The sequence below is a fragment of the Hippocampus zosterae genome, chromosome 13 (assembly GCF_025434085.1).
Source record: "Hippocampus zosterae strain Florida chromosome 13, ASM2543408v3, whole genome shotgun sequence".
Classification (NCBI taxonomy): domain Eukaryota; kingdom Metazoa; phylum Chordata; class Actinopteri; order Syngnathiformes; family Syngnathidae; genus Hippocampus; species Hippocampus zosterae.
The window spans coordinates 18,137,784-18,158,719 of NC_067463.1; the positions used below are offsets into that span (position 1 = coordinate 18,137,784).

A 20,936-nucleotide genomic window follows, 5' to 3' on the forward strand; every position below is an offset into this window, starting at 1 on the left:
CCCCTGAACTGTGAGCATCTTTATGTATGATTACGCTATGACTCACGCACTGCAAAAATAATTGCTGGAAACTTTGCATTGGCTTGTTGCTAAAGTTACTCGTTTTGAGTATATACAGTATGATTGATTCTAACAGGTACAATATGAATCAAAACAGTATTCCCTCGACAGCTGCTGGGTGCGCGTAGCTTTCTTAATTCATCGAATGTGTAGAACATTTCATTTCCCTGTTACTGCCAAGGGTTGGCCTGGAGGAGAAGAGGGGAAGAAGAGATGAGGAGCGCAACTGCACTTAACTGGTTTTGTTAAGATGCTCCAGTGTGTGCGCTGGCTGGTGTCGCGGAGCCCCAATCAGGTGGCATTACGCGCGGTCTTTGAGCTCACCATTGGCTGGTGGGGAAAGAAGCAGTGCGCAAAACCAACCCGCCGCTCACACTCGCCTGACAAAAGCCGAGCTGAGAACATCATCCGCTTTGAGCGCACAGACACACTGATTTCCATTCACTCAGCGAGGTTGAGACGGGGGGGAGAAAAGCTCTGCTATTCGTCATCGTCTTCATGTAGAAATTGCATTGACATTTTTTTTTCCATCCCCCTCCCCGTCTATCAGCCAGCAATTTCCAGTTTTTTGGTGACTTTTTGTGAAGAAGTGGTCAGTGTGTTTCTGCACACAGGAAGTGTTGGCTCTGCACCAGCCTGACGCCTAAACTCACAGCCGCGCGGTGCGGAATTGATTAAAACGGAGGCGCTCGGATCAGATGGCCGTGCTTCACACCGCTCAAACGACGAAATGTTCTATTACCCAGTTCAAGGAGAGGAGTTGCGCAAATGGAGACCTTTTCTCTCTTTCTTGATTTTTTAATCCCACCGCCTTTTTTCCAGGCAGATCATTTGGGAATGCTTGTAGAAAGTAAGGAGTAAAGTTTATTTTATTTTTTTTTCTCATATCAGCTTTGCCTTTTTTGAAGTGCACTTGCAGGGAGAGAGCAAACATGATTCGTTTGCTTTTTCTGGTCTCCTTCCTGGACGGAGCGCTCTCTCAGCTCCGCTACTCGGTGGCAGAGGAGCAAGAGCCCGGGACAGTGGTTGGGAATATCGCAGAGGATTTGGGGCTGGACATAACCAAACTTTCTGCTCGCCGATTCCAGACTGTGCCCAGTTCACGGACGCCCTATCTGGAAATGAACTTAGAAAACGGAGCGCTTGTGGTGAGGGAGAAAATTGACCGGGAAGAAATCTGCAAGCAGACCATCCCGTGCCTACTGCACCTGGAGGTGTTTTTGGAGAACCCGTTGGAACTCTTTCGCGTCGAGATTGAAGTGATGGATATCAACGACAATCCACCCAGTTTTCCCGAGGCGGACATTTCGGTGGAAATATCCGAGAGTGCCATCCCCGGCACGCGCTTCCCAGTGGAGAACGCCTTCGACCCGGACGTGGGCGCAAACGCCCTCAGCACGTACGCCATCACCAATAATAACAATTTTTACCTGGACGTGCAGACTCAGAGTGACGGGAACAAGTTTGCTGAGCTCGTGCTGGAGAAGCCTCTGGACAGGGAGCAGCAAGCCGTGCACCGCTACGTGCTCACCGCGGTGGACGGGGGCAACCCGCAGCGCACCGGGACCGCGCTGCTCGTCGTTAAAGTTCTCGACTCAAACGACAACGCGCCCACTTTCGACCAGTCCGTCTACACTGTTAACTTGCGAGAAAATTCCCCCGTGGGCACCCAGGTCATTCAGCTCAACGCCACTGACGTGGACGAGGGGCAAAACGGGGAAATTATTTATTCCTTCAGCAACCACAATACCCCGCGGATTAAAGACTTATTTAGCATCGATGCCAGGACAGGCAGGATAGAGGTGGCGGGCGAGGTGGACTATGAGGAGAGCAACACGCACCAGCTTTACGTGCAGGCAAAAGATTTAGGAGCGAACGCGGTCCCCGCTCATTGCAAAGTGCTCGTGAAACTGGTGGACGTGAACGATAACACGCCAGAGATCGGCTTCAGCACCGTGACCGAGTCCGTGAGCGAGCAGGACGCCCCGGGCACCGTGATTGCACTTTTCAGCGTTTCCGATCGGGACTCGGGCGAGAACGGTTTAATGAGCTGCGAGATCCTGGGAGATGTCCCTTTCAAGCTCAAGTCGTCGTTTAAAAACTACTACACGATCGTGACGGACGGTCCGCTGGACCGAGAGGCGACAGAGTCGTACACGATCACAGTGGTGGCAAAAGATAAGGGCCAGCCCGCTCTTGCCACCAGCAAGTCCATAAAAGTGCACGTCTCTGATGAGAATGACAACGCGCCGTGTTTTACGCAGGTGGTTTATGACGTGTATGTGACAGAGAATAATGTGCCCGGGGCTTTCATTCATGCCGTGAGCGCTTCAGACCCTGATATTGGACAGAACGCTCTTATTACTTACTCCATATTGGAGTGCGACATACAGGGCATGTCTGTGGACACTTATGTTTCCATCAATCAGGACACCGGTTACCTCTACGCCCTGCGCTCTTTCGATTATGAGCAGCTCAAAGAATTCAGCTTCATGGTCCAGGCGAAGGACACAGGAACGCCCGAGCACTTCTCAAATTCCACTGTGAACGTTATAATAGTGGACCAAAACGATAATGCCCCGACTGTCATCGCCCCTCTTGGTAAAAACGGCACGGCTAGGGAGCCCCTGCCACGCTCCGCCGAGCCCGGCTACCTTGTGACACGCGTCGTGGCCATGGATGCGGATGATGGCGAAAACGCACGGCTCTCCTACAGCATCTTGCGGGGCAACGAGATGGGCATGTTCCGCATGGACTGGAGGACCGGAGAGCTGAGGACCGCCCGCCGGATCTCTCACAAGCGGGACTCTCAGGGCCATTATGACCTGCTAATCGAAGTGAGGGACCACGGGCAGCCCCCCCTTTCATCCTCAGCCAGTGTGAGTGTGATATTAGTGGACACCGTGGTCGAAGGTCGCAGCGGCGATCGTGGCTCTGCCTCCAAGGCAAAGCAGACCTCCCTTGACCTGACGCTCATTCTCATCATAGCCCTCGGCTCCGTGTCCTTCATCTTCCTCTTGGCTATGATTGTCTTGGCCGTGCGTTGCCAAAAGGACAAGAAACTCAACCTGAACACCTGCCTATTAGCCGGTGACTGTTGCATGTGTTGCGGCTCCTGTTGCAGCAGGCACGCTCGAGGCCGCAAGCAGAAGAAGCTGAGTAAGTCCGACATCATGTTGGTTCAGAGTACCAATGTGACATCGGGTGTTGGGCCCGTGGGCCAGGTGCCCGTGGAGGAGTCGGGAGTGGGGAGTGTGGGAGGAGGATTTGGCTCCCATCACCACCAGAACCAGAACTCCTACTGCTACCAAGTGTGTCTGACACCAGAATCTGCCAAAACTGATCTGATGTTCCTAAAACCGTGCAGCCCCTCACGAAGCAATGATACGGATCACACTAACCCGTGTGGCGCTTTAGTCACTGGTTACAGCGACCAACAACCAGACATCATATCCAATGGCAGCATTCTTTCCAGTGAGGTAAGCATCTCAATTATCAGACCAGATGCATGATCATGTTAACATTTAACTTGATTATATCGGCACGAATAATCATTCAACCAGATCTGTTTCATGTTTTCTATTCATGTCAAACGAAAGCCCTTCAGAAGATGGATATTGAATTGACTGTTTTGCTCTGTGGCCTTTAATCATTGTCATGCCTAATGGCGATTGTCAATTGTTAAATCTCCTGTGGCCCTTTAGTTTTTATTCACTCATGCCAGATAAAGGAGATAGCACTTATGCGAGTCGTTTTTCAGCACAATTTGACATTTTGCGGTCTTCTTTTATCGTGTAAGCAAAAACATACTTTACATGAATGCAAGAATAGTTTTTATTTGCTTAAGCACAAAGACAGCCCATGCATGTATTGTGGATCCTGTGACTTCATAGTGTATTTGCAAGGCCATTTGAAGTTAATAATGTGGTCAAAACCATCTTCACAGGCAGATTTATGCAGGGAAATGACACAATTGAACAATTTCATTTCTTAGAATCTTTGCTTAAAAAAATATCCAAGAACCGTGCATGTGCAGAAGACATGCATAGCTATCATCACGGCCCCTTTTCTTCAAAAGAACGATTTCGATACGCGAAAATATATATACGGGCGGCAAACAGATGAAAATGAGATAAGTGAGTTGGTGGCCCCATTTCGTGCCTACCTCGTGCGTTTTACACCGGAGAGCTTCGAGGGCTTTAAGCTTTTTTTTTGGTTTATTGCGGCGAGGCTGGAGGTTTGCCAGACAGCCAGTCACAGTCTTTCCTTTGCTGCACTTTAAGTATTCTCTGCACGACCCAGCATGGCAGCAGCGTGAACAAAGGTTGTTCAGTCCCAGCGTAGGCCGGCTCAATCATTTACACATTCAATCGCCTCCTAACCCACTCTCCGCTGCTCTCTTCTCACCCAGTCATTAAGTGGATGCATGCGTGCAAGTGGATGCATTCACCATCTCGTACGGCTTACCACTTAACTAGTTTGTAACGAGCTATGCCAATATATGCATTTGTGGTCACGTGAGTTTCTTTAATGGATGTCTATTTTTAGTTGAGGTGACCTGCTCTGTCTTTTTCGGGTTTTCTAGAATAAACACCAACGCGCGGAGCTCACCTACCTGGTGGACAGACCAAGACGTGTGAACAGGTAGTGAAGAGCACATGTTCACACTCGCACGGACACAGACACACACACACACACACACCCTGATCGGAGAAATGTGCTGAGCAAGGCGAACCACATAACCATTGGCTACCTGAGGACTGCTAACATCCAGCTGGCCAAAGGGAATCAGAGTCTATTCACATATCTATAAAACTGAATATTGCACCCATCAGTATTAGTCTTGTGGATTCTGCATCATTAATTGCGGCTCTGAGAGACTACATGGTTCCCAATGTGTCCGTAATGTAGCTCTTCAATTTGGCACCAGTCCCATAACTGGCAGAGCGGTGCCTATTAAAGCTCTAAGACTGGATTTCATTACATGCCATGTGTAACATCCAATTTAGAATCGTGATGGCCTCCGTGACGGTATTAATTCAGTGATGCGTTGGCGGATTCAGATTTTCTTGTCGTTCATTTTCTCTCTCTCGCTCTCTGTCTGTCTCTCTCTCTCGCACTCTCTTGGCCTTTCATTTAATCCCCCTTGCAGTATTGTGTCTTGACCTCTGTCTCCACCCATGAATTAGTTTTGTTCTCTTGTATCTCCGTGACTGGCTGTATTGTGCCTCTCTCCACCAGTTCGGCATTCCAAGAAGCAGACATTGTGAGCTCTAAAGACAGCGGTCATGGTGATAGTGAACAAGGCGACAGTGACCATGATGCCACGAACCGGGGCCACTCTACCGGTGAGTTCTTTGAAACATCATCGCACATATTGTTTTTTTTTTTTAAATCTGTTGGATGTGGTGAATTCAGCAGACGGGGGTCTTTTTTCATTTTTATCACTAAGACTGCCATGGCCTTGTGATGCTAGCTAGCTTCTACAAGCAGAAGCTAAATTTATTGATTGCATTCAATAATGAAGGTGAAGAACACAGATTATTTTGGCCGAACTTAAAAAAAGAAAATCCATCATTTCTCTCCCTGAACTGCTGTTCCGCTGAGGGGACCTGAAAGGACAGCAACTCACATGGAGGAAGTGTTCAGCCTGCAGTTCTTTGTGGCATTCATCAAGACATTCACTCAAGTGAAAGAGAAAGGCACAGACACTAATCAGCTGTATGAATTGTTGCATTCCCCCTTTTTAAACCAATCAGCCAATCAACACTGTGAGAAATAATCTATATCTGGAGACAGCGTCATTAGTCAGCCACATTTAAGTATTGACTCACAAGAAGAAAAAAAAAAAACAAGTTATTTTTGGACATCAAGGTAATAGTGGGTGAGCTTTTTTTGGACAAGTCATGATTATAGGGATGTAACGATTTATCGGAAAATTGATTTACAATGGAATAAAAATATTTAAAATATGCATCGATGTTAAAAAAAAACTCAATGTGTCAAATTTTGCGTGACGGAAGAGGAGCAGGGAGGCAGGAGTAGCAGTGTGGGCTTTACGAAACATACTGGAAAATCAAAATCCAAAACACAAACAAAGTCTTGAAAACCAAAAGGAACCAAACTAACAAACAAAAACCTAGGCCAGAAACAAGACATGACAGAGGAGCACGCACACACACACACACAACAATCCAACAAAAGCTGACATACATAACCCAGGGTACAAAATACAAGCAAATTGACGAGACAACGAGAAACACCTGGATAAGACGCAAAGGGTTGAGGCAGGTGATTGGCTAAACACAACGGACACGGATGATGAGAACAGGTGAAGACAAAAAGGGCACACGAGGGAACAAAACCAAATGTAACCTAAACAAAAACAGAAAACAGTCTAGGGATTTTTATTACAATACATTTGAAATGATAACAGTCAAAGCTATTGTACGTTTATTCATGTTCACATTTAATTCCTGCACTCACAATCACACACAAGTAGTGATGTAGTGTAAGGATGCATGAAAGTTGTGTTGCATCGCGTGTGTGTGTGTGTATGTGAGAAAGGGAAGTGGGGAGTGTGGTTGAGAGGGGAGGGGGTGCTTGTTCAAGGGCACCTCAACAGTCGCCGGGAAGCAGACCAGCATCCCCCCCAACCATGTGTGTGCTGCCGTTTTATTTTTCCTTTTGTCCACAGCGGGACTTGAACAGTGACCTTCCATCTCCGTAGCTGATGAGCCCAATCTGCCATTGTTGCACCTTAATCGGGCCAACAATGCAACTGTATTTTCCAAAGATGTGGAAAAAGATTCATTGTCTTGACATACTGTACTAAATAGAGCCAGTGCAACCCCAAGGGTGGGGGTTGGGGGCTACTGCGTTGACGAGTCCTTTTTGTAGATAGTGTACCATAACAATCATCATGTTTATGCAAACATTCGATTACGGTTGTACCTGTTTATTGATCCAAGTGGAGTCAGACAAAAGGAGGAGGCAATAGAAAATCACATTTCATATTGAGTTGCCCTTTTCCTTTGAGGCTTCCCTCCGAACATCTCATATAAGACCTCCGTCTAGACGGGAGTCTGCTAAATATCGCATCGGTGCTGGGAATATCAACTAGACTTTGTTGGATCTGTGTTGTAGGATAGCGAACTGTACGCATCAAGCTCTGTGGCATTTGACATTATTTATCACCTGAGGCAAAACAGAGCCAGCTACACGCAAGCGATAGCGTAACACTCTGCTCTTGCTTATCAAACACTCGAGGAAGGTCATGCCGTGTAAATCAGAAATGCAGCGGTTGTGATTTAAATATTTGACTCTTTATACCACTGTCAGCAGTTCTATTCAACAAAGAAGAAGAGAAATATAGCGTTGGCAATGTTTTATGACAATTTAGTCTTGATAGGATAATTTAGCGCTGTTTTGTGTGGATTCGTACACGGTAAATAAGAGAGTTTGGCACCAGTCTCAGAACATAGATACTGTACAATATTTTGTTATATATCAACACTTTATCTTGTGTTTGATTTATAAGTGAACAGATGACCGCTCCATGGGAAGTAATTGCACATGCATGCTATTTCTGACTGTGGAGGCATTCAAGTTTCACAAACTTCCAAAGTCAGTGTGGGTTTGCGGAGAAGCATGCCAATACAATATAAGGTTTTTATTTGAGGGGATTTCACTTATTTTTTTGCTTCTTATGCTCCCCCTATAGTTGTCTAGTGTTTTCAAATGCTGCAGTACAAATGTACCTTTCCTTTGTTGAAAGTAGTTAGTTTGGATTTTGGATTGAAAAAAAAATATATATATATATATATATATATATATATATATATATATATATATATATATATATATATATATATATATATATATATATGTCGACTTCACAGTGCAGAGGTACCGCCTTCAATTTCAGCTCTGGCCTCCCTGTGTGGAGTTTGCATGTTCTGCCCGGGCCTGTGTGGGTTTTCTCCGGGTACTGCGGTTTCCTCCCACATTCCAAAAACATGCATGGCATGCTGATTGATCACTCTAAATTGTCCCTAGGTGTGAGTATGGGCATGCATGTTTGTTCGTCTTTGTGTGCCCTGTGATTGGCTGGCAACCAACTCGGGGTGTCCCCCGGCTACTGCTCGGAGACAGCTGGGATAGCCTCCAGCACCCCCCGCGACCCTGGTGAGGATGAAGTGGTTCGGAAGATGAATGAATATATATATATATAATTGTATACACATGATGCAAATTGTGTGTTTTTGTGGTCTATTAACTGATAATATACCCGTATTAGCAGTAGTATTAAGTAGCAGAAATCTCAACAGATATTCATTTTGTAGTCAAAGCAATTGCTTGGCGCTCTGCCAGTGTGTGCTATGGACCACCTATTCAGGGGGGATAATGATCAAACGACCGCAAATTATGAATGATTCCCCAAAAATGTATTGTAATAATCTGCTTTGATAGTTAAAGCATGAATAACACGCTAAGTGTCATGCCAAAACCCTTCAATAGCATTTCAGATGCTGATAAACGTCTTCAAAAATGACTTTACAGCTAAGCACACACATCAAAATTCTGCTAATGATAATGATGATGATGATAATGATTATGATAATGTCCGGTGTAAAACTTTTGACTGCACCATAGGCGGAGCAGTCATATCAATGGTGCCAGTGCTCCCGGGGCAGCCAACAGATATCAGTCTAGCAGCGTATAAGTATGCTGGCCATGTAATCACAAATTTAACTTGGCTACCATTAAAATTTGTGATAGGATGAGGTGGAGGCAAAACATTCGCCTAGACCCGCAACACAGCCTCCAGCCTTCATAGTTTGATGTTTAGTTGAACCGAAGTTTGGTTGAGCAGGTGACTAGTTTGATGTTTTTGGTGTGGTTTCAACCACCTGTGCTTATGATCTCCCTTAATGAGTCGCTACAATCAAATGTGTTTGTACCATATGTGTCCACCTTCCTCCGCAAAAGTTTTGGTCAAGTGGCGAGAGGAGTTTGATGTATGAACATGGTTTCGGTCAACAGTAAACATATGTTGTCTTGGTTGACGAGATACTTCAATATCATTTCAGACATATTGTAGACCAGGTTTCACCAACCTAGTGCCCGCCGAAACCAAGTAATCCCCAAGGACCAATTAATTAGCCCACGGCATTTTGTAAAAATAACTTACTCGTGATGTGACATTGTGGTTTTCTCGGAATTTGGTCAAAGCAATCATTTGAAAATGTAACCACTGGCAGAGATTTATAGATTAAGTGTTTCATGTCGATATTTACTTTATCTGTTTCCTAATTTTTATGAGAAATCATTACCATAGTCAGTGTCTTCACATAAATGGATATGGGCAGACATTAATTACGAACATAATTACATTATTGTGGATCTTTTCAGAAAATGTGTTCATGTAGAAGGGTGTATCAAATAAAAAAGAAGTAGCTCTCACTTTCAAAAAGGTTGTGGACAGCATTTTGAAAGTAAAACAAAAATAATTTCCCCCAAAAAATCCTTTTGTTGCCACGTAACCAGTAATGTTGGACAGGTGAGTTTTTACACAAACAACGGAGGATTTGTGAAGAAAGCCAAAAACACAACTGTGAATAGGTGAATTGAACCGCAAATACGGTGTGGTCCAATGCATATTGCTTCTTGACCTCATGGATTCTCGCATCAAAAGTGATGGATGTGCCTTTTTTAACTCAGTAGACATCTGTACAGTATACCATTACGTCTTCTTCTCTAATATGGGCAGTTGTGTGATGGCTACCATGCATTTGTGCTGAGTGCATCTTTCTTAGAAAATAATGCACCGAGCGAGTGAAAACCAGCATAAACCTCACATCGGTTTTATGTATTTCTCCAGAGTTTGACGGCTAAGCAAATTTGCTCGTGTGGACACATCCAAAAAGCTATGTGACTCGCATATGTGGCAGAGTCTCATCCTTCATTCTGTTTCCCCCACACGTTGGTTCTCCGCGACACTTGGCTGAGCAGTAATTCATTTCAGAAGCCTTTGCATAGCAATTATCAAAGGGAGTTTAGAGGCAGGTTGTCCTCACAGGACCGCGCATCACAATGTCCCCTTCGGTATGTCTCTGAATATTTAAAATCAAGAGAAAACCATCTGCAGTTGGCATATCATCAACCGCACCTGCATTTGCTAACTGCACAGCCACCCTTTTTTGACACTTTAGAAAATAAGGCTCCTGATGTTGTTTTAAATCAAAGGGATCGTGCCTGTGAAGTTCTCTCCAGATGCTTTTTAAAAGTGTGCAAATAGCTTGGCTGAACGTAGTGCGTCTGCAGTGAAACGTTCCCGTGTCAGGATCCCAACCGCAAGTGATTCACTACCACACCCTTATCTAGCCCACACCCTCATTCAGGTTGTTTTATTCAAATACGATGTTGTCTACTCTGGATTAGCTCCCTTGTCTCCCTAATAGGAAATTGAGTTAACAAGCAAAAAAAAAAGAGGCATCTCAGACACGGATGCTGATCCTGTGAGATGGTAGGGAGAACAAAAATTATCGTCATGATGACATTTTCGTGAGAACGAACAGCATGACAAATGGGGCAATTAAATCACTGTGGCAAGGATTGATGATTATGAATTAGTAGCTGGCATCATGTTTCCTTGTCAGGGATCTGTCAAAGGCATTAAGCGAGATGGGTTTGGTATCCACCTTTGCTCACAGGCAATAGTATTAAAACATATAGTACAATACTATACACTGTAGTATTATCATGTCGTGGGCGGCCCGGTAGTCCAGTGGTTAGCACGTTGGCTTCACAGTGCAGAGGTACCGGGTTCGATTCCAGCTCCGGCCTCCCTGTGTGGAGTTTGCATGTTCTCCCCGGGCCTGCGTGGGTTTTCTCCGGGTGCTCCGGTTTCCTCCCACATTCCAAAAACATGCGTGGCAGGCTGATTGAACACTCTGAATTGTCCCTAGGTGTGAGTGTGAGCGTGGATGGTTGTTCGTCTATGTGTGCCCTGCGATTGGCTGGCAACCGATCCAGGGTGTCCCCCGCCTACTGCCCGAAGACAGCTGGGATGGGCTCCAGCACCCCCCGCGACCCTAGTGAGGATCAAGCGGCTCGGAAGATGAATGAATGAATGAATGTTTTTTTTTCATATTTTCATTCATAGGAAACTAAAGTCAGCCCTACCTCACCTCGATGCAAAATGAGGACAAGCTACACAGAAAGAAATTATAATTAGCATTTTGCAACCAATGGAGGTGTGACAAACTTTGCGCAAGTTGTATTGATTTCATTAAAAAAGTATCCCGCACATCTCATTGCATCCAAATAACACACAAGCCAAAGATCAATAACCAGTGGTCACTCAGAGCCTGTACAGTAAGGGGGTAGATTAATCAACCAGGCAGCGCATGGGCAAGCAGCCATCTGGACTCTCCATCAAAACATTTAGTAGCCGCCTCTGCGAGGCTCCCAACAATTTCTCTGTCTGTCATTGCCGGGTAGAGTGGCAGCCATCTTGCTCTGTTTTTGCCCAGGGAGGTCTGTGGCGTTCTCATCACTGGGCAGCTCGCAAGGAGGCTTTTCTACTCTCTTGCCGTCTTGAGCCGCTTTCAAATATTGGCACGCCTGTATTCTCTCTGGAACAAAGAAGAAATAACATTATTTTTATATAGTACAGCTCGAAGACACCATCGGCCAGGGGTGTTTTTTCTTTCTTTCTTTCTTTTTAAGAGGAAAAGGTGCCCCCAAGGGAGACAGTCAAGAACAGAGGGGTGATTGCAGGGCACGGTTGGGGAAGGGGTGGGGGGGGTCTAATCTGGGTACCCACACAGAGCATTCAAACATTTGGCTCATTTTTCCCTTATTTCCTTCAGCTCCCACTTGCTGATTGTATGTCAGGCGGCACAATTAGTCAAATCACTGCAACATGGGATTTCTGAAATGCGCCGCGATGTAATGAAAAACTAAATAGTCGAGGGGAAATGTGCTGATGGCTTATTAGAAAGTTGATTGTTTTTGCATTGTGTAGCATTGTTTACCCCCTTGCATGTGTACAAATTTGCTTGCTTGTGTGTGTGTGTGTGTATGTTTTTGCCTGCCGGATGAGGTCATGATGAGGGAGAGCGCTGTTGGCAGGGACTGTCATTGCCACTCACTGTTTTGGTTGTTGTTTGCTTCCTGCCCGAGGAAGTGAAGGTGCTTCATGAGGATCAACAGCCACTGGGTGTCATGCGCACATGGCCTGTCTGTCTGTTTGCTTCCAAGCATTTACATAACTTGGCATGAGAGTACTTTTAAGCCTGTGTGTTTGCAAACATATGTGTTGATGTCGCTGTTGGTTAAGAGCAAGCTGACAGGCAAAGACCACTCTCAGGTTGCAGAGGCTTTGCGCACTATATTTACTCTTCCTCCCCAGAGTACAATGCCCCATTGTTGCCTTTGATTTCATGAAAACGGATATATTTTAAGTTGAAGGTGCACTGTGACTGTCATGTCACTTATCTGCACAATGGCACGGAGGAGATTCGAATGCCTGAGGTCAGCACAAGGAAACGACAACAAATCGTTAAATGTCGAAAGGCCACTCTGTGATGTCGCTGCTTATCCATATATGTTTTGCAGTATCATAAAAGGGTTAATGACAACAATTATTATTATTCATATTAATTGGGTAATAGTGAAATCACGAAATCATGTCCATCTAAATGTGAATTTTCATTCCCTAAGTCATGTTGGTAATGGGGATAAAAAGGTTAAATACACCTAGTAATATAAAACAGTGCATTTTTTAAAGCAAATGATTGCACAACAGAAAACCACTAAGCGAGTATTTACTTGTATATAATCCCTCCATTTCTGTATGCATTTAAGCACTCTCCCCATTCCATCTGCGGTGTCCCCTTGTCTGTTTTTGGCCATTGTGCTCTCCATCTGTGTTTTTTGCGCTCCTTCTCTCTGTTCCTTATGGCTCCCGCAGCTTTACTGCCCTGAAAATCTGTGACTCCCGCTTCTGTTTTGGCCCATTCTGTTGATTGTCTTGGAGCCTTGTGTCTCATCTGACTTCATGGTCACTGCGGTCACAGGGTCTGCCTTGTGTCCTGAATTACATTAGCAGCATTATTACATACATAGTGCAAAACAAACAAGGGCCTGCCTCAGCTATGACCAGTATTACTTAGATGAGGATAAATGACATTTAAAGTAATTGGAAATAGATTCAGATCATTCCAACAACAGTACAATTTCATATCAGATATTTACCCATCCATCCATCTATCCAATCATTTTTAACAATGCTTATCCTGATGAAGGTCGCAGGAATTGCTGGAGCCTATGCCAGTTGACTCTGCGCGAAAGGTAGAATAAGGCCTGAACTGGTCGGCAGTCAGTCACAGGGCACATTTAGAGACAAACATCCATACATACCCACATTTGCACCGTCACTGAGTGGGAACCGATCCCACGGTGCCCGCACACAATTCAGGTGGGTGTACCACTACACCATCAGCGACCTCAGAGATTTACCTTTGTGTACATAAAACAAAACAAGGTAATTAATGAATGAATCGATGTTAACCTCCTTGTTGTGTTCATTGTCACAAGTGAGTTAGAGCTCATGAAAGCTAATGTTAGGTACCCCCTGGACTGGTCACCAATCACTCACAGGGCTGACAGCCTGATACAAACAGTGCAGACAACCATTTCTTCTAATATTCAACTAAATAACATCACTGACATAGTGAAATGCAACAGGGAAGCCAGACTGTCAGAAAATTCACAGAATAGTCCCATATTTTCCACACTATAAGACAATTGAAGACAAATGATTCAACAAAAACCTCATGGGTTCACATCCACAAGGCGCTAAATATCATTAGAAGACTTAGAAGTCGGGCTTGTCTCCTTCTTCCTTCGTTTAGTCAGTAGTTAACTGTACTTTTGGTATTATCTTCATTTCACAATAGCTGCGCAGAGCCCACAAAGCACTTGTCTTTTTGAGTGTGTGTTGGCAAAGGCACATGTCAATTAGTTTTGAGCAGAACCCTTTTAAGTTACAATTGGTTCCTGCTAAGAATCACCACGAGATGGCATAGGAACACTAACAGGGGAACAACTCAATCGGGACTATAAAGAGGCTGTGACACCATATACAAGGTGCATTGGATTATAAGGCATACTGTTGGCTTTTAAGCAAGATGAATGCTTTTTGGTACGCCTTATAGAGCAAAATACGGTAATAGCAGCAGAAAAAAAAAAGCTTAGCCAACATTCACTTTAACGGTAACTACAGGGAGTGTCCTAAAAGTTCCACGGCTGGTGTCACAAAATATATTTCAAACATAAAATATGAGTTCTCCCCTTCCGCGTGGGCCAGATGATCGACCAGCACCCATGATAAGGCGCATGGGCGACATCAAGATGGCCGTGACAACAAAGCTGCAGAGGATCCCGGAAGAATTCTTCCAAGAGTGCCTGAAGGCATGGCACATAAAGCTCAGAATGTGTGTTAGACTTCAAAGGGATGCCTTTGGAGGAGAAAAGTTAGTAGTTTGGATTTTAAATTACCGGTATCTTCTGTGACACATGTTCTGGACATTTTCTGACACACCGCTTAGATTGGAGTTGGGAGCTCTTTCCTGATCACTTTCATTGTTGTGAATGACTCGGGGAAACTCATTCTTCAAATAGTCAACAGTAACAATAGCCCCTCTCTTTCTGAAGTCTTTCAGCCTTGCCCAAAATAACATTCTTAACACCACGGGAAACATTTGTAACACTACTCTTTTATAGACATCCAACAATTGGGTCTTTGCTGACTTTGGTCAGAAGATCGTAAATTGCTCAAATTAGGCCGCGTTATATGTTTATATGTGTCAACCCATCTTTAGTTGTGATTTATTGTTCAAAAGAAATGCTTTGCTTTCGTCTTTTGTCCATTTCCGGGGGTGAACCATGCTACTGTTCATATGGCCCTGATCTAGAGGACATACAATAACTGAAAGAATGTCTTACATGGAAAGAACATAACAATGGAGTGTTAACAAATAAGTTAGACTAAGATAAAAACACAAACAAAAGAAAAAAAAAACACTTTAGGGTACATTCATTCACGCACAATGACATCACACATGGTAAACAGATTGGCCTCAAGCACAACACTATCGTGAAATCTTCCCGCCTCTCCACACAATAATAATAGTGCTTTCCCCTTCTGTTCTTATTCAGTTATTTCGAGTGGTGCGACCTGTTTAGGGGAGATCAAATTGTTGTGATAGGTGCACAGCGCAGAAGAGCAGCATTAGCCTGTCAAAGCAAATCTAAGTGAAATCGAAAATTTGACAAGGTGCATTTCTGACATGTCCCGCTTTTTTTTGCGCCTTCTCTTTTCATGCTGGGTAAATATAATTCTCAGTACAATGGTCAGATATTTTGAGATGTATTTTTCTCTCCAAGCACACGAAACGATAAAGAGGAAAACAAAAAAATGGGAAAGTCTTACAGCATAATGGTAATTAATAGTAATAGTGTAATGCGTGTATATATACATACATACATACATATATATATATATATATATACATTCACGATCACAACTCCGCGCGATTGACAACACCATGGAGAAGTTGGAATCCGCGCTGCGGAAAGAATTTTCGGATCCGGCTGATCGGCGCCCTTGAAGAGATACAGACCAAGGACTCAAGGCTGTCTGAAATTGTTGGCGGCCGTCCCTCCAAAACAAACAACGCTATCTGGCCTTTCCCCTGTATGGAAATACGCATGAAGTCTAGGGCCCCCACCACCACCCCCCTCCTTCTCGGCCACGGACTAATAAGCCGGGACTGTCATGATGAGCAGACCTCGACGAAGCAGCTATGACCTGTACACGCATACACATACACAACTGGACAATCACACGCGCATACGTATAATTATTATCACCGTCTTCATCGCTCCGATTCTTTTCCCCTGTGACGTAGTATTATCTGCAGAGCGCATCGGGGACCGTGCAGCTGGTCAATAAGCTACGCCACGGTCGACCCCCCGCCCACTTCCCATCCATCTGCCCTCTCATTACATGTTATGTCTTGTGACTTGTTGTAAGTGTCATATGCTTATTTATGTGCTTGGGTCTTTTTTTATCCTGGACTTAAATTATCCTCAGAAGAGGAAAGTTCGAGCGTGGTTTTATTTTCCCCTCTCCCTACCCAGTGTTTTCCTTTCTGAACACTGACTGTAAATTTCCACATTATAGACAAATAAAGGATATCTTAATCTTAATCTTTATATAATATATATATATATATATATATATATATATATATATATATATGTGTGTATATATAGATATATTTTTTTCAATTGATGCATTCTGATTTGTGAGTGCCTGCGGTGTTTCTGCATGTACATTTGGAGTACTTTGCATGGGTTGATGTCATTATGTAACATTTTTATTTTCATGCATTAACTGGTCAAAACATCAGGTACACCTGCACGGTGGATAAAAATACAAAATACTTGATGTCACACGTTCACATGGTTCACCAGCGTGCATTTCTGCAGCTGCAGGCTCTTTGACGGCAAGCCATTTTGGCCTCGGGGGGATGGGGAGTGGAGGGATTGTAGATTGTCCCCTTTTCTTTTGCTCATTCCGTCCCGTTGCCTTTCGCCTCCCTGGTGTAAGCCCGCAACCTCCTGTCTCCTTCTTTGATCACACTATCCCATTGCTTTCCCGCATTTCACCATGCTACGGGGGAAAACACGAAGAAACACAAATCCAATCTGCACAAGAGGAAATTGTCTGCAGGGTGTAATTATTATGATGACTCTGTTCATGTTTCTTTTTTCTCAATTTTTTTTCCCCCTTTATAATCTCACTGACACACTTATCCCACCACCCTCCTCTCTTTATTCTCTCTAAGAGAGCGTAATTAACATAAATTGGATCCCTTTCATGCCTCTGCTTCTATTATATCACTTCCCGTGTTAATATAATCTTTTTTTTGTGTGGAAGTTTTGTTTTTGGCAGTCACCCGATGTCACTTACAGACTGGCTGGTTCTATCGGGATGATTGACACTGAAGTATAATTTGGCAGTCAAGTGAATACTTTGTTGCTTTTCGTGTCACATTTCTTGGGATAATTGTAGTTTTTGTTTACGTGTGGTTGTGTTTTAAAATGATGGTGCTCGGGGCGCTTGTTGTTTAAATGCTGCCTTACTTCGATTGCACATGTCATACAGAATGAACGACGTTTAGAGGAAAACCAACTACAGTATTTGTTTCATCAGTGTTGGTTTTGTCTCGTTGATGAATAGTTTTCATGTACTTTTTTGTTCTTGCAACATGGAAGATTTAATTTGTGCCACTACCACCCCCAGATCTCCCCCACTCCCCCATCTTGCTTGTCCTCTTACACATCTTTGCCGGTTGTCTCTCTCATTCGCTATCGACTCCTTTTTTTCTTTCCCACTGTCACTGTTATGTGCTGCCTTCTATTTACGGCCTTTCCCCACTTTGTTGCCATTGCGTTTACAATCTCCTCTTTGTATTTTCACTGACCTGACTGCAGGTGCTGATCTGTTCTCCAACTGCACAGAAGAGTGCAAAGCCCTGGGCCACTCCGACCGCTGCTGGATGCCATCTTTTGTCCCATCCGATGGACGCCAGGGGCCAGACTATCGCAGCAACCTCCACGTCCCCGGAATGGATGCCACACTGCCAGACACTGAGGTACCCTCCTCTGTCAACCTCTCCGACCAAGTCGCCTTGACATCGTCCACCGCTTCGTCCAGCGATAGGTCATTCTTCACCTTTGGCAAGGATGGTCAAAGGTCACAGTCACACAACAGTCTTCACCACCACCTCCATCCGCAACAGCAGCAGTACAGCTCCGGCACGCTAGAGAGGAAAGAATATGATAGGGGGACCCTTCCATACAAATCCACTTTTTTCTGTGAGTATCAGTATGAAAAATCCCTAGGACCCTTTGACTTTGGTCTGATCCAGTACAGATGCTAAAGGACAGGGTGCTGAAAATAGCTCTTTTTCTGATCTGGACTATAAACTATAAACTACTTCTCCTGTTTTTAGGGAGTCTAAAAGTGAAACTTTAATTTGTTGTATTGCTCTCTTGTAATTTATATACATTTTTTTTTTGGTCAAATCCATAATTGCTTACTCGGCTTTTCTCTAAAATCCATGAACGAGACTTCCCCACTAATTTTAGATACTGTCTGTAATTATTATGTCATATCAAAAAATACTAATAAACAAACAAGAAATAATCGGACTCTTATGAACCTGCTGTGGCCCATTTGTCTCCCTCCCACCCAGTGTAAATTTCGCCAAGCTATCTTTTTCTTTTTTTATCTGTTGTTCATATACTGTAAGTAAAGGTCATTTACATCAAGCTCACCTCCTGTTTTTATTTGTTTCATCACCGCACACATTCATCTCAATGCTGTTTATTGTTTAAAACTTCATTGAATCCCCATTTGACACGTGCCGTGAAATTCACAGAAAGAAGTGGTCATTTCTTTCTATTACGGAAAAGTATGCGTCCCTTGTGTTGCAAGAACTGATAAACTACACTCTTAGGAAAGTTGAGCTGCATCATGTTGACATCAGTTGGAATATGATAAGGAATTTCCAGTTCCAAAGAGTTCCACAGCATTCATTAGAAGATAATAACAAATCATTTCCGAGCTCCCACATAGCATGAATAATCTATTAGCTCTAAGTGTACAGAATGGATTCGATCTACACACTCAGTAGAGAGGTCATTTCCACTCAAGTCACTAGCATACACACCGTCGTCCTCCATGAAACTGCGTGCTGACTGCGGACTGTCTCTCAGGTAACGGATTGTTTTTGACCTAGCAAATGCTGAGCATTTTTTCTCCTGTACATCAATTGCATCGTGTGGGAAGAAAAAAAAATCATTACTATTTAGCCTTTAGGTAGCCTGCTCTAAGTATAGCAGGTAGTTCATCTCTTCTGCCTCACAGGGTAATGATAAATGTGCAATATGGAACAACATTTTAGCGATTTTTTTTTCTCTTTGGTCTTTTTAAAATCGCTGTGCTTCATTTTGGAACCACAGATGTTGTGTGGCTCAGTTGGCTGCAAAAACAACGAGGATAGATATCTCTAGGGGTTGATGATATACTAACATTATATCATGTTTTTGTTTGTAGCAATACAGTAGTATCATTTTCTTCCAAAGTATTTATACATAATATATCATTTTTTTATTGATCCATTTTTGGGGTGTTAACCTTTATATGGTAAACGTCATCCTTGTTTGGAATACCATTCCTTCTGTTTAGTGCTGCACACTGTTGAGGAGATTTTATGGTGCATAAATAACTTCACAGAGAATCTTTCGTGGCGTGCATCCTCCAACGAGCTGTATTTGGAGCCGTTGCTAAAAAGCCGCATGGGAAACAGTGCCAGTGTCTTAACGACTCTTCTCTGTCTTACAGCCCGCAAGAGGATTTGCTAGCTCATTCCATGTGGACCTGTCAGAGACAGCGTGAAGTTCAGTCACAGACCACCACATTCATGATAGAGACCTCAAACTAAGACAAAAAACAAAACAAAACAGAAAGCTGGACAACAACAACTCTGGATTAATGCCATTTTCTCGGCTTTGCTTGCCAAAAAGAGGCAAAGAGAATGACATTCTGAGTAGCTGTGAATCTTTCAGTATCTGTGGAGCATTCCAAGGCCTTATTCCTCTCAGCAGGACTGAGATCTGGGCTTGACACACTCTTTTGACGTTTTGGGGATTTCAACGTTATCAGCAACGGGTGGAGAAGTAGTGAAACAGGAATACGACAGACCATGAAGGACCTCCCACATGTGATTCGGACTCGGGAAGAGTTGTGTGTGCCTGTTTACATACATGAAGCGTTATTAACTTGGACCAATGTCATGTGGAGCCCTTTGGCGTGTTCTTTGGTCACCAGTGAGTCAAATGTACAAAGACAATGACATACAGTATTGTGTGAGAGAGGGCTAGCTGGTGCTATTCAGGTCTTTGATGGCACAGGAAGAAAAGGACACAGAAAACGGACTACAAATTCTGTGTTTCTGTTTTTGACCGACTGTCTTTATATACCTTTTCCGTTTCAGTTCTTTCTGTGTGGTTCAGTGTGCAGAAATATAGGGGCATACATATTACAATTTTGAGACGCAAACAGCAAAGTAGAGTCGCAGTCCTCTTCTGGATGACTTTTTGCTGTCGAAAGCCAGCTTCAAGGTCAAGTCACCAATTACCAGAATGTTCTTACTCCAAGTGTTGATTTATGGAAGTGAAGTGATAAACTACCAGGATGTGATTCTTTTAATGCCCTCGGCCTATACATAAACAATCAGACACATTCTGTGGTTTTTATCATGTGTGAAAAGTGTTTACTGTGCTATTTTAAAAAAGTTTTGAATTAATATCAATCTATACATATATAACTACATCTATATATGAAACTATATACAAACAGAACCGTTTTGTTTTCCCGAAAACTGTGTAACCATTGGTTTTTACGCCTCGTTCAATGAAGTATTCCAAGTAAGATGTAATGGAGAGTTGTTCTGACTGGAAAGGAGGAATGCTTTGACGAAAAAAAAAAGCAAACCCCATTCACGTCAACCATGGATTGGTAGACTTTTTATTTGTTATTTTCACCATTTCACTGAGATCTTGGCTGCCTGTGTATTTTTAACTCAGTGTATGCTCATGTACAGGAAGGGTCTATTACAACTGAGATTTTACCATCATATGCTCACAAGTACATACACACACGCACACACACACACACAAACACAGACACACACACACACAGGTCAAGTAATAAATAAACCATGTCATTGAAG

General features: G+C 43.6%; 1 protein-coding gene across 4 annotated transcripts; it reads left to right on the forward strand.

Moving 5' to 3' along the window:
- The first annotated feature begins 419 nt into the window (after window positions 1-419).
- pcdh10a (protocadherin 10a) lies at window positions 420-20,697 on the forward strand. 4 transcript variants are annotated; one of them, XM_052083236.1, is made up of 5 exons: window positions 420-3,539; window positions 4,646-4,704; window positions 5,302-5,408; window positions 17,632-18,015; window positions 19,547-20,697. In XM_052083236.1, exons 1-5 carry the CDS (start codon window positions 993-995, stop codon window positions 19,564-19,566), a joined length of 3,117 nt encoding a protein of 1,038 aa, XP_051939196.1. In that variant the 5' UTR covers window positions 420-992; the 3' UTR covers window positions 19,567-20,697. The 4 variants fall into 4 exon arrangements, with proteins under 4 accessions (XP_051939196.1, XP_051939197.1, XP_051939198.1 ...); XM_052083237.1 differs by having other exon boundaries at window positions 17,632-17,792; XM_052083238.1 differs by lacking the exon at window positions 19,547-20,697 and having other exon boundaries at window positions 17,632-17,792; window positions 17,855-18,001.
- The last annotated feature ends 239 nt before the right edge of the window (window positions 20,698-20,936 follow it).